The following is a 15,270-nucleotide window of genomic DNA, read 5'->3' on the forward strand; positions in this document are numbered from 1 at the left end:
ACCTGATTGCTTCTTACCCTCTTAAAGCAGTAAAGGTTTTTGTTTTTTTTTCAGTTCCTGCATTTTGGCTAATTTTTGGTTAAATAAATAATGTCATAGTGAAATATGTCACATGTTGTTCATCTGAGAGCATCTTTTTTCCCATTTCAAAATCTGCTATGGACTTTTTTATTTTGTCCCAATGTGTAAAACCTTACTATTGAAAGAGGGTGTACTTTCTTTTTACCATACCTGTACACCAGTTAACACCCTTAACCTACTAATGTTGAGATCCTCATCATTTTTACCTGTCAGGGCATGGTTGCCCATGCCCTGTAGGATGATGCCTTATAGCATGTTCTGAAGCATCCCATCCCTCTGATGCTAAATCAAATTGGGTATTAGAAAGTATGGAGGCCTGGTACCCTCTGACACTTTAGCTGTCAGTAGTTTTAACAACATTGTTTATCATTACATCTGTACAGCAACTCATTTAAAAAAAATTTACGCAAGAGAGTTTTTGCAGCGACAGTGATCACACACATGTGAATGGTATCTCAAAAACAAAAGCCACATTAAGGTGCTTTAGTAAGCAATGATTCATGAAATTTCACTAAATGTAATCAACAGATTCTACTGGAGACAGGAATTAAAAAGAAAATAATAAAATAAGCCAAGTGCGGTTGAAGTAGTCATATTGGTTGTGTGTCTTGTGTGCTTCAGGTTTACAAAATTGGCATCCCATGTACACCTGCACATATCCAGGCAGTAACAACGTTTTATGTCTTCTATCCAAAGACTGTGGGTAAACAAAGTTGATAGGAGTACTTCCTGCACAACACAATTGATTTTCCTCACATTAAAAGAACTGTAAACCTCTCTCGTAAAGCAGGCCATTAGCTGTCTATTAGTGTGCTTCGCGGTGCTTTGTACAGCCAATTTACATATTAATGTGCTCACTCTCACTTTCACATGCTAACATAAACCAAAGCCCACATACAGTCATTGAGAACAAAAAAAAATACAGACTGTAGAAAATAAAAAACAAAAATCACTTAGACATCAACTGGTGATTCATTTGTTAGAAAGATATTGGGGAGCTAGGAACTATTAATCATTCATATAGGCGGGCCATAGTGCTTTCTCCTATCCATTGCTTAACCTAAGTGGGCCATCATAAAAAAAACATTTTATAGCCCAATTATTGAAGACTATGTTACCGGTACAGTTCCTCCATCTTTTCTCTAAGTGGTTTCTGCTCATTTATTTGCATCCGACTGGCCGTCCACATCGTCTTTGCTTTACTCTTTCTCAGTAGCTCCAATTTCTTCATGTTTTCTTGTTTTCTTCTCCATGTTAGAACTGAAAAGAAGGAGCTCTCAGGTCCCTGAGTGGTTTCCAGACATGTATGAGGCTAGTATCCTCCCCCACACTGCATCACCACTCCAATGATAAGCAGGGTCTTTGGACAGAAATTGTCTCTTTGAGTTTTAATAAGGCCGACAGTTGATGGGATCTTTTTTTTTTTTTTTTTGCTGCATAAATAATTCAAAACTACACTTTATCACGGAAATATGGTTACATTACTTAAAACTATGGCCCCGGTGATTGAAGAAAGTCATTTCTTTTTGAATAACTCAGCTTTTTTTAAAATGTCATTTTTGGTGTAATTGCATTTACTTTTCTAAAACATACCTTTTCTCTGCCTACCTTTCTCCCTCTCTTCTTTCTGACTTACAGAGGATGAGCTGCAGCTACCTGCTCTGCACTATCCTTCTCTTCGTGGCTGTATTGCTGGCTGTCACTGTAACTGGCACCATCCTTTTCATGAATCACTATCAGGCTCCACCCATGTCTGATGGCCTACCCCACATTTCTACCAACCAGGATGAAGCCAATGCCCTGGTCACTGTTGAGAGAGGCGATGGCTCTCGCATTAACATCTTCATTGACCCCAACTGTCCGGATTACAACAGTAACTTTATGCGACTGGAGGGTGTGCAGACCTCATTGCTCCACTCACTGACCGACCACGACTCCGACTTGAAGTCTGTGAAAGGACAGGATCGGGCTCTGCTTGTCAGTCTGGCTGAGGAGGTGGCCAAGCTGTCAGCCCACGCAGGCCAACTGAAAATGGACTATGAATCTCTACGCAGGGGGCAGAGCAGCCTCGGGCAAGACCTTAACACACTGCAAACGGAACAGGGACGCCTCATACAGGTGAGACGCATAAGCAGAGAAACATTCCTTATACCTCAGTGTGATGTAAAGATCAATACCTCTTTCATCACAGCTTTTAGTTGAAGTATAAATATATGAAACCATCCAGAGTAGTAAGCATCTTCAATTTTTTTGTACTTATTTTGGCACATAGAAGATTAGAAAGGGTTTTATTTCTTAAGAAGAAAGGGAAATTCATGCAGTTTGTGGGAAAACTATCAGTTTTGATTTGATTGTTTGTTTAGTTGTTGTTGTTGTTTTCTTAATCAATGAACCAATTTGTGAACTGTATTTAAAGCAATGCTCCTAAACCCTTGGGCAACACCCAAGTCCTGACTTTAAGTACTGTACTGAGGTGTTCAAGGACTGGATTGTGACACATCTATCAATATGTATCGATTGTGACACCACCTTCAGGAGCGTGAGACAGCATTGGACTTTCTGGTGTTATTTAGTTACTTCCTTTTCCCGACTAGAGAATCCAAACACCATCACTGACTAATCAAATGCCAAGTAGACTGTGTCAATTTCTTTTTAGACTGTTAAAGCCAAATAACAGCTAATTTGAAGTGCAAATAGGGCTCATGTTCCACTGGGTACAACTCGCTCACTGTAGTGTTTGAAGACGAGGTCACGGGGGGAAGAAAATGCCCATCATGTTTCAAGAAACAGCAAACACATTTGCACATTAATGCAGTAAAACAACATAATGTTTCCCAGTGTGTAAGTCAGACTGAGCATTGGATGTAAACATAATTAGACACCTTTTAGTTTCGACTGTCCACATTGATTTATTGATGATACATTTCCCAAATGTGCGTGGAGAATCTTCACACTACATGGTCTTAATTTTGGCCCATCAGGCTCAGTCTCTCTACTCTGCAGTAAATAGATTTCATAGCTGCCAGCCATATAGCTCAAACTACTGAATTCATTCTGCTTCTGCCAGTCCCCCTTTCTTTTTCTTTTTTTTCTTTCTTTTCTTTTTCTTTTCTTTTTTTGTTAAGCCAGACCTTTAAAGCTCACAGATCAACATTGTATAAAAATCACCCAGAAACTCCCTAGATGAGTCTGCTCTGGACCTGTTGGCTAAGAAAACATGGGTGCTGATTGAGCACACAAAGAGAACGTAAAACGGTCCATTGCCTTTGCTCCTGTTAATTTCTGGTGTGGGTGGCATCGTGCAGTGGGTACTGAGGCTAAGTGGAGGTGGTACTAGCAGCTTAGACAGTCCAAGTGATTGATTTCCTCTTTGGAAGCAAGGCATGTGGTGCGCACATCCGCTGTTTCTGCCTGACACTGTGGTGTGACTATGTGATCTATGGGCCACCTGTGGCCAAGACGTCTGATTTATACGATGACACAGAGCTGACTGTGCCAGTGTTAGTAATGGCTCTGTGTGCACTGCAAGCCCCCTGAAGAACAGTTTCACCCAGCTACATAGGGAGAGGCCCTTCCACATCACCTGATGTACAGGGAAATGTGATTGCAGCGGGTTTAGGACCAATCTTTTTCGATCATTGAAAAACTGACATTCATTTTTCACAGTAAGTGCTTGCAGCCTCAAATAGAAAGGTACGCCAAAGCCCCCGTATTTGCATCCAAATAAATCACTGTGATGGGAAAGGCTCGTGAAATATAGGGATATAGCAATGAGGCAATACATCCAGCTCATGGTCAGGTTTCAGCACCAGCAGAACACAGGCGGTACTTCTCGTTAGTTCAATTTTCTTTCCTTAATTTGAAAAACGTAGCTAAATTTGACAGCGTTTACTGTGCTGTAGTGTTACTCTAATCTAAAAACTTTAATTGGGAATTTAAGATTTAGAATTGTGAGCAATGACGTTTTGACCACCTGATAATGAATGCACATATCCATAACACTTTGTTCATTAGCCCATGTTCACATTTTAGATAACTGATTATTTAGATGTGCGTGCATAACAGGCTGCTAGCATAACACATCTGGAGCAAGAGCAGATGAACTACAAGCTAGGCAGTCGAAAACTCTGCAGTTCTGCCTCTGAACACTTTTGCTGAATGTTTTGACAGATTTCTCATGTTCCCACCTTTACAAGCAAAAGATCTGTTGCATTTGTGACAACACTGTCGGCATCGACTCTAGCAAAGTGCAACCGCACTTTTGAGCATTTCATTCTCTCCTCCATCTGCACAAAGACCAGGATCTGTGTGGTATGTGCGAGACAGAGCTCCCCTCGCCCCTCACATGCAGGCTCTGAGAGAGATAAAGAGACAACTGTCCTCAGGATAGGGAACAGGGGAAATGCCTTGGATTAATGGCTTAATCAGTAACAGAGGAGGTCAGATAAAATGTGAAAGATAACTTTTATGTACCAATAGTAAATCTATTTTCTTAATTTTTTCCAGTATTGAAAATAATACAGATAACATTGGAGCTTACTGATACTTAAATCGTTTTGCCCTGGAGCCTGTTTAATATCAGATTTCAGTACCCATTCCCATTTAGCATCATATTTTTGCTGCTGATCAAATACAGTTGTTAGGATAGAGTGCCACTGTTTCTGTTGTTTTTAGGCACAAATAATCATGGTACCCTGTTAAATTAACACTCTCTATTAATGTTACAGACAGGCAGGAATGATAATGTTAGCTGCCAAGGCTCCAATGTTAACATTATTGTTTTATTACTGAGCTGTAGCCTTTGGCAGCTACCTTAATGATAAAAGACAGCTAATGTTACTGTCAGGCAGTTGCGAATGGTGAAATGAGTAAAATTAACGTGTCCGTCAGCCAGGTTAACGTTAATGATAACTATTTAATACTTCAGTGTTGTTGGAATGGGAGCTTTACTGACCTCTCAGAATTCCTCATGAAGAGTAACTCAGTGTTATGAGCCTCAGCTACTTCAGCTGCCAGTGAGGGGAGGGGCTGTGCGCCTCACTGCCCACGGTGGTGCTATGTGAAGTTGTCCGTTAGCTGGAGGAAGAGAAGACTATCATAAATTAGTATCTAAACTGGTCGTCCATTAGTATCTGAGAGGTGATTTTTCTTTGACAACCCAGTTGCTTACTTGTTCAGAGTACGGCAGTGAGTATTCATTTGGAAAATATTTAAGGGCCATGAACAGAACCCTGGTGGACTCCAGTTTGCTTCATTGCTGAAATTCACATATGCAGTGAGGTGATGCCTATAACTTCTAGCTACAGCTTCATTCAGACACATGTGATTTATTACTTTCATTGGTGTGGCCTCACCAGCCTCAATGCTATGATGTTATAACAAGCCAGAATGAATACTGTCAGAAAGGTTACATTTCTATTTAGGTCTTTATTACACATACACATAAAGGTGTCACACCAAATTACTTATCTGTAGGTTTAAGCTTTACGTACTAAAAAATATAACTATAGTGCTTAATATTCTTGCACCCTTTTCTCAAGCGCCAACTCACTGATTTTGCCTTCTGTCATTTATATAACATAGTTGTACGCTGTAACTGAAGATTACACTTCTGGTTACCGCAGGGACCAAAAGTCAAGCTAACTTTTTAGTTCTTATTGTAAATTACCCAAGTCCCAAAGCACTCCAGTGCAACACCCTCACACTACTGCAGTGTAGATCTTTATTTCCTGTGAAGTGTTCTTACCGTTAGGGGTTGTCTCCATTAATCTTTTTTTTGTATTAAGTTAGAACCTGTCAGCAGCGGTATGAATTACATTAAACATTTTTAATGTATTTTATTTTTAGATCTGACCAGCAGTGGCAGCCCTGTGCATAAGCTATGATGTACAAAGTAACCGTAAAAACTGAAGGCTATGGCCCATTAACAGAACTCCAGCGCCCACAAAATGAGCCTAAATATAATGTTTGGCACAATATATGACTGCAAAAACTCAATGAGGAAAAAGCAACAAGGAAGAGTATGACTTGCTGATATCCTTGAACCACAGGTCACAGTTTAAACTGAATTATGTGCCTGTGGAATTTTAATGTTGTTGACAAGCAAAACTCAGCAATAGAAAACCGTATTGCTCAAGATGTTCATTAAAGTTGATGCAAGTACTGCAAATAGCTGAGGAGTTTAATATTTTCTGCCAGAAATAAGATTTAAAGAGCTTGAAAAGCTAAAGCCTCAGTCACAATCAGTAAAACTAAGACTAGTAATTGGTTGTTTATTGATTGTGGAAGGCTGCCAGCTGTCGTTGGATCAAATCAGCTACAAAGAAGGCGCCACACTAAAATCCTCCTTGTGATTCGGTCTCTCACAAATTGCATAGATGACACTTAACTTCTCATGAATATGCGTTAACTAACAACTGAGCTGTAGTGAAATTTGAAAAAAAAAAAAACATAACTTAAACTGGAAATACAAACTGTTTTCTTTTATAATAAACATTTTTCTTTTCCTCCTGAAGCCAACATGTTTCATAAAGGAGCAACTTTTACTTTGAAGGCAAAATGGCCTTCATTTCCTGCATAACACTCTTTATAGTTTCACAACTGCTTAGCAAGTAGGTGTGCATATGCATCTTTGTGTCCAGTTTCACTGAGCTACAGCACTACAGCAAGCAACTGGTTCCCACCACTTGTTAACCGGTTGGGGAATGCACATTTTCCTAGGAAAAGTTGGTTTCCAGGGGGTCGCTGACTGGTCTCTAAGCCTGTGTGACTGGGTTTATATTAATTTAATAGATTACAGTTACCAACCAGTTTCTTGGTCTGTGTGACTATGCTCTATTAACAGTAGGTATTGATGACATCATAAAAAAATCAATTGCAATTAACAGTTTAAAAGGAATAAGGAAAATGTATGTTTTAAGAAATAATTGAAACAATACAAATGCTAAGATAACCTTTATTAGTCCCACACGTGGGAAATTTGTTAATATACCATATTAAGCTTTTAAAAATATCCAAAATACAGTCAGTAACAATAGGTCATTTGCCTCTAACATGAATGGGATCATTTAATTCAGTGGATTAAAATTAGAACTGATGACTGTTTTTGTTAAATCTAATATTTTGTAACAAAACACAAGACATCATGAATTTCTAGTACTGTGGAAAACAACTCTGAGACAGAAATGAAATGCAGTACTTATTTATGCATGTGTGGGCCTATTTCGCAAGTGAGACTTAGGACAAGTATAGCAGAGAAATGTTGAAGAGCCATTGCACGTCTTTATTTCATTAACAGTGATTTAATGGCATAGCTGGGCTCTTTGCACTCCACCCCAACAGCAAGCTACATATAGAAAAAATCAAAATCCTTATCAGATATTACTCATATTTGATATGAAAACATCCTGTTTATGTATGAAGGCTCTCTCAATCATCAGGGTAATCTTTTATTCATCGTTTCTTTGCTTCAGAGGCCTCATATATCTAGAATCGCTGACTGTTTAATTAAATGGATACAGGATAGGAAGAGGTCGGCCTAACATTTATGAAACACTTTAATACAACGAATTACGTCAAGCCCTTGTTGATGGTCAATTTAAGCACTGCTGAATTGCTTTCACATAAGATGTTGGCATATCTGTGAAAAGTATATGTAACTTTTTCCCCCTTAAAAGATAAAATGATTATTTTAAAACTGCATTTTTGTGTTTACATGGGTTATCTTTGTCTAATATTGAAAGTTGTTTAATGATCTGAAATATGTAAGTGTGACAAAGATGCAAAAAAAAAAACAGGAAAGGGGACAAGTACTTTCTCACACCGTAAACTCACAGGCCTGTTAACTAAAGATATGTAGTAAGATGTGTTACAGTAAGTTACAGGTGTTTCCTTTTTCATTGGAAATACTTTGTGGAACCATTTGTATACTACCCCGGTTGTCTGCAAATGAACTGTCACTGATTACGCCGCTTGAGCGCAAAACAAAATCTTAATGTTTTCCTTTTGCATTTTAGACCTGTTTGAAATTATATCTGAGGTTCGGAATAGACAGATATGGCTGAGAGTTTAAATTATTTCTAATTTGCAAAAGGAGAAGAGGGTGACTTTGTGAAGTGAAGATGTCATATTATGCAGATGGTGACTAAATGACATTTTGTAATTGCCCTTTCTAGCCTTGCTGTGCCTCTCTGTTCTGTGACTCGGCACCCCAGGGATGAGAACGGACTCTTTATTGTGTTTTGCCACAAAGTTTCAGCAGGTCAGCATTTAAGTTTGCAGTTTTAAGAAACAAAGCATCAGATGAGAGTGGATTTTATCGATGGTGAGAAGCAAAGAAGCTGATTTTGAGTGCGAGTGCACTGCACATTATCGTCTGAATTGTGTTAAGCTCTAAATAGGAACACTTACTAACAATTTGACTTTAACCTTGACTCATGAAACAAGGCTCCATGTGTTGAGTGCTGTGGTGTAACTGATTTTGTAAGACTGTGCAAAGGCTGCCTAATGAGAGGTAATTACTTCATGATCCTAATTGATGTGTCAGTCAAGGCTTAGCATTAAGACCACAGACAATCCTCTGTTTTTGGTACGTACAAACAAACACAATTAACTTTTAAAGACAACACCAGTAATAATGTTAAATGTGCACAAAAACAACATTTACAGGGTAACTCAAATCTTTGATAATTTCCCTACCTTTCTCATTTTTAAAAATGAATTTTTCTGACCACACAATGGGGTTGCTTTTGCAATATGCTTTGGGTCATTAACCATTTGTATTGTGAAGCACTGCCTGATCAGTTTTGCAGCATTTGACTGAGCATTGCCCAGTACACCTTTGACTTTATCCTGCTATTTCTAGAAGCAGTTTCATCATAAATATATTCTAGTCACAGGTTCAATTGGCAACCATACATTTGCATGCTAGAAGATTGCCTTCACACCATGTTTGACAGATGATATGGTATGCTTCACATCATTAGATCTCTTTCCATCCCTATAGGTTCTGCTTCCCATCATTCTGATACAAGTTTTATTCATCCAAAGACTACACACACTCTTTTAAACATATTCTGGCCATGTCCAAGCCGACCTTTTTGACTTGACTCAATATCATAAAAGGGTTATTCTTAACCAAAGAAACAATTCTGTGACCCTGAAATAACAATCTCTCAAGCCTTATTAAGAATTTGGCTATTTAGCTGTCTCTCTGAATTTTTCACCCTAATAATGGCCTAACTTCCCTCCCTGTGGTCTCTTTGGACCTCGTATTGATAGTACCTGTCACCAGTCACCAAATCAAGTTCAAATCTTTAAATTAATTCTAGCTCTTAATATATAAAGTCTTTGTCTGTCCACACACTCCTTCTAGACAATCAATAGCTGACCAACCAAACTTGCCACACAGGTTCATCTTAGACCTCTGAAGGTTTTGTCTACATCAGGTATTATGACACCATCATGCTGCCTAGCAACTGCTTAGCAGCCGGCTAAAATCACGAATTTTTCAACACTTTATAAAATATAAAAAGGGTCACATCATATCAATTTTACAGCCAACAGTGCAAACAGGCCCAGCAGTACTGTAGCATGGGCATGTACTAGTCTGTTTAATTTGGCATAGGATCATGAGGGACAGACCTTACTTTGCTATGAATCTCCTTGTCAGTAAATTCACCAATTGCTTTTCAGCCCCTTTAAAATTGAGGTCTGGTATACTTGTTAAAGCCCTTAAATTAAAGCTGAAAGTCTGCACGTCGATTACATCTTGACATTTGATTTCAAATCCACTCTAGTGGTGAACAGAGGCAAAATTACAAGCTGCATCATTGTCGAAGTAAGTACGGACCTGTCCCTGCACTTGCAGTTGTACACATCAAACTGTCTTTCTTGTATCTAGTCTAGGTGTAGAGTAAGTGATACCTGTATGGAAGGCATGCGTCTTCTTCTTTTTTTTTTTGCTTTTAAATTAAACACAGCATGCTTATACAGATTCAACTTAGGACAATTACTACATTTAGCATTTGTGAACTTATAAGCATGGAAAAAGGAAGAAAAAAGAGGAGGAAAAAATATAGCAATATTAACTAAATAAAGAGTAAAATAAAATAAAATAAGAAAATTCACGCGGGGTGTGAGGCATGAATTATGAGCAGTTCATTTTTAAGAATTCTAGAAATGGCTGCCAAATCATACAAAAACTCGCCAGTTTCCCCTTTCTATCACTTATCTGTTCCACCCTGGCCACAGACACCGTCTCATTAAGCCACCTTTTAAAACACGGGGCCGAAGAAGACCGCCACTGTAAAAGCATACGTTTCTTTGCCACCAGCATGCCCATTGTAATTATCTGTTTTTGTGAAAAGGAAAAAGATTCGATTGATGCAAATGATCCAAGTATAGCCAGTGTACCATCAAGTGGTACTTTTTTCCTAAATTGGTTTGAAAACCACGTAAGAATTTGGCTCCAAAAAGCTTTCAAGACAGGTCAATGCCAAAATAGATGTGCAAGGGAACCTTCACCGATATTACTTGTATCACATAAGTGGGACACAGAATTATAGATCCGGTTAAGTTTAAGTTTAGAAAAATGTGATCTGTGAATGACTTTAAACTGGATTAATTTATATCTGGCGTTTATTGAGCCTTTCTGAATATTGGTAAAAAAGTTTGACCATTGGTCCTCAGACAGAGGAACGCCGAGGTCTTCAGCCCATGTACTCCTAATTCAATCAGAGTCAACTGGGATTGTAAAGCACTTGACAAACTGAGATATCAGATGTTTAAAATCTGCTTTCCGAATTATATCAAAGTAAGTATGACTTAGTGGCTTCAGCGGAAAGTCTAAAAAGTTTCATTGAACAAAAGGCATGCGTCCTCTTTGCACTGACATGGAGGCATGCATGTAAATGTGTCTTTTTGTTTGCAACTTTGTGTTGTGTTTGTGCGTGAGTTAAACCCCCAGTGTCACCGTGATATTATTTCATTTTAGGTTGCTGTGCCTCAGAGGTGTGTTGCATGGTTATTGAGGGCAGGGAATGGCCACTGGGGTTTCTAGCTAATGCAGTTTTAGGACCCAAATATAGCTGCACAGACATACGTTTGATAGAAGATTCTGAATCCCCTATACATGTCTTTGAACACTGCAGGTCTCGGTGTGTGTTTGTGGGTGTGCATGTGTGCATTTGGGTACAGGTAAGATGAAAGAGAGGGAATGAGATGAGGATTGTGTCCGTGTACAAATAACAGCCAGACTATTTCTCCTGTCTGCACAATATAGTGTGCAGTGTTCTCAAATGGAGCTTAAGTCCTGGCTGTGCATACACTTTGGCCAACTAGGGCAATGTGTGAAAACAACCTTTCTGCAATGAAAAGCACATTAAGGGCTGCAGGTATGTGGCCGTGGCAGATCAGAGAGGTTACACTGATCTTTGCAAGTCCTAGCATACATATTCATCAGCATCCTTCCCACAGGGCTCTTTGTGTTTCACAGCATAGTTGATTGCTGGGAAGCATTACCAACACATATTCTGAGTCCAACCTGGAAAAGAGCCAACATGAACGTGGTAAAATACATCGAGTCTTGCATTTAACATACGAATCCCAATTATAGAAATTGGACTGCTAGAAATATTCAACCATAACATCTAGATCATCCTTGAGAAGACAAAGGAGGAATTTCAAAGTCTGCATATGTAACATTGATTTTACATTGGAAAAGTTCAGAGAATATAACATTTTAGTTTGGGTTTATGAAGCGGGTAATTATAAATGCATCTTTCAAAGCTACACTGTTAAAAAAACATCCTAAAACAACGGTAATATTCCGGCAGCTGGGGCGCCAAAATACGACCGTAAAATAACAGAAAATAACTGTTCCATAAAAATACGGTTATTTTCAATAATGAAAATAGAGTTTGTTGCGCTAATTTGACATGGGATTCTGCCTTTTCCAAGTGCTTTTAGACATTAAATTAGGAACATTTTTACGCGATCAAACAATGAAATTACCTATAAACAAGGTCACTGAATGTGGAAATATGAATCATAATACGTAAATGTACAGAAATATACAGTTAGCTTAAATAATAATTGATTGCATGCCCTGGGACAGACTGACAGAGGCGAGGTTGCCATATCGCTCCATCGGCCCCTTTGGCTATCACTAGTAGGCGGTAGGTGAAGAGTCTTGACCACGGACACAACGACGGCGAGTGTCCGAGCCGGGGCGCGAACCGCCAATCTTCTGATCACATGGCGAACTGCCAACTCTTGAGCCATGAACGGCCTAACTAGCAACGATAATAATACTTATGTGATGTAACACAAGCTTATAGGGATCATGTTATATACTTTTCCATAGCATTACATTTGAATTCAACAGTTCAATCTTTCAAATAACGGACAGATATTTGTGAAATCATGATACATTTGTGAATGTATTTTAACAATCTAAATATGCATATGTACAGACAGATACATTTAATAATCATGACAATTATGTTGTATTACATTACAGTGATTTAACGTTAATTTACATTCAAAATGTGAAGTTAAAGTCTATTTACGTAACTTTAATGATATTCTAGAAGAACAGAGCATTACTGTAAAATGCACAGTAAAATGCCTTCATATTAGAGTTTTTTCCTACGGTCGCAGCGTTACCCACAACCTTGTTGTTAGTTCACATTCATTGGCCAATGCTTAGCGTCATGTTATTTATATTAATTGCAATTCCTACCTCTACATTTCTTTTTTCAAAATATATAATTAGCACAGCGTGTCCGTGCAATGTTTTACATTGTGGCATGCAGAGAAATCTTAACAAAGTAGCTCACAGAGAGAGATTGAGCTTGTTATTTAACCCCAAGCTGGTAGGGGGAGCTCCTTATTGAAACACTTGCCGGTGCTACAATGTGCCTCAAGGTTCAACAACAGCACAACAGAAGTCACTCATGGTACAGCACTCTCTCTACAAAACAACAACTGTCAGTGACTCTGCACCACGGCGTAAACACAACATTCAAGATAACAGTTAAAAGTAACGTAACCATAAACAGTAGAACAAGAACATCTAAACAGCAGCACATGTCCCAAGGCATGATGGGAGACATTTCTGGATGTATTTTTACGATCTAAATATGCATATGTACAACAAAATATATTTAACAAACAAGTAAATTGTGTTTTATTACATTTACAGTGATGTTATGTTATTTTACATTTGACGTGTCAGATCACAGTCTACTTATGTAAATGTAATGATATTCTAGAAAAACAGTACACAACTGTAAAATACACAGTAAAATCATTTGACATTACTATTTTTTGGAACAGTGTAGACTCTTCAGTCCACTTTGGTAGTGATGAAATTCATAAATCTTCCTTATGTAGCTGTATCTATAGTTGTACTGACAAATATGAGGAGATTAAAGGGAATGGCATTATTTCATTTGAGGATAAATTATGTTACTGCACTTGGACTCTGCACCTGGTTAGCTCCTGCCTTCCAGATAATGTGTAGTACGTGTATTGTTTTCACATGGTATTTGAATCCAGTGCAGAAACCACTGACAGTGCACACTTTTCTGAAGAGGGGTTTGTTATGCTGCCAGAGTGTAAATACATTTCTGTCAGGAAACAGTCTAAGTAGCATTGCTATTCCATATGCATTAATTCATATTTGGAGGTATGGCTCTGTTCTGGGACTCCCCAGCTGTTCTATTTGCATTTGTAGAAAGATTAAGTATGGGAGAGCACACACCTCCTCCCCTTCCATTTATGGACATGGAAAGCAGGAGGCAAAGATAGATTAAAGACACTGAGCATGAAGGTGGAAGTGGGATTGCAAAGGGGCTTGCCTGTATGCAGGTTGATGAGGCTTAAATAGCATTAATCATTTTATATTTACCATATCAGCTAATGTTGGCTGGCACTGACATCAGCTGATCTGCGGGGATTGCTGGCTGAGCTCAACTCTGCAGCTTGCCAGAACTAATGTCATGCTCAATTGATTGTTTATAACCGAATAAATTCCAGCCCTTAAGAGGGTCCAAAACAGATTTCTTTTATGAAAACTTCAAGAACCACATTTTACTTTAAGACTCACATTCAGTTTTACTATGCATATCTAAACAGTAATGTGTATGACATGTTCAAAAAGGTAGAAGAAGCCTGGCTGTCTAGGAGGTAGTAAAAAACCCTCGGAAAGCTTTGGGAAATGGTCTGAAGCAATGTGCAGAGTAGACAGTTTAAAAATGTTCAAAGTAAATAGAGACGACTGGCTTGTGTGCATTTGCATTGTAATTACGAGTGTAACGCAACATATATTTAAGTGTTTTTCTCTGTCATTCCCTGTTTGTGTGTTGCAGCTGCTGTCAGACAGCCAGATCAACATGGTGAAGGTAGTGAACTCGGTTAGTGATGCTCTTAATGCCATGCAGAAGGAGAATGTGGGTCTGAAGGCACGTGTCAAGGCTGACTTACAAAGGGCACCAGTCAGAGGTGCCCGCTTCAAGGGCTGCTCCAACGGTAAGAGAAATGAAGCATGGTTGGACTTTATGTATCTGTCCTGTGGGCTTGGATTCTTATACACTCAACAAAAATATAAACGCAACACCTTTGTTACTGCTCCCATTCCCCATGGGATGGACGTAGAGACCTAAAATTCATTCCAGATACACAATATAACCATCCCTCCCAAACAGTGGTCACAAATCAGTCCAAATGTGTGGTAGTGGGCACATCTGCCATATTGAAATAATCCATCCCACCTCACAGGTGTGCCACATCAGGATGCTGATCTGACATCATGAGTAGTGCACAGGTGTACCTCAGACTGCCCACAACAAAAGGCCACCCTGGAATGTGCAGTTTTTTGCGCTATTGGGGGTCTGGGGACCCAGAACCGGTCAGTATCTGGTGTGACCACCATTTGCCTCATGCAGTGCAACACATCGTCGCATGGAGTCTATCAGATTGTCAATTGTGGCCTGTGGAATGTTGGTCCACTCCACTTCAATGGCTGTGCGAGGTTGTTGGATATTCGTGGGAACTGGTACACGCTGTCGTATACGGTCAAGCACATCCCGAACATGCTCAATGGGTGACATGTCCGGTGAGTATGCTGGCCATGCAAGAACTGGGACATTCTCAGCTGCCATCTGCCCTGAACAATGTGAACCATGA

At 39.1% G+C, this 15,270-nt stretch overlaps 1 protein-coding gene across 2 annotated transcripts in view; it reads left to right on the plus strand.

Moving 5' to 3' along the window:
• The window catches only part of fibcd1b (fibrinogen C domain containing 1b), a 123,336-nt gene that overhangs the window by 35,103 nt on the left and 72,963 nt on the right, over nucleotides 1–15,270 (plus strand). For both annotated transcript variants that reach the window (XM_085414279.1, XM_085414280.1), the window contains 2 exons: nucleotides 1,720–2,199; nucleotides 14,454–14,613. In XM_085414279.1, the coding sequence (XP_085270405.1) occupies nucleotides 1,720–2,199; nucleotides 14,454–14,613 (640 nt within the window). The remainder of the gene's footprint in view (nucleotides 1–1,719; nucleotides 2,200–14,453; nucleotides 14,614–15,270) is intronic.

The sequence above is a fragment of the Rhamphochromis longiceps genome, linkage group LG7, assembly GCF_057381845.1.
Source record: "Rhamphochromis longiceps isolate RC_006_pf linkage group LG7, R_longiceps_female_GT1.1, whole genome shotgun sequence".
Lineage (NCBI taxonomy): Eukaryota > Metazoa > Chordata > Actinopteri > Cichliformes > Cichlidae > Rhamphochromis > Rhamphochromis longiceps.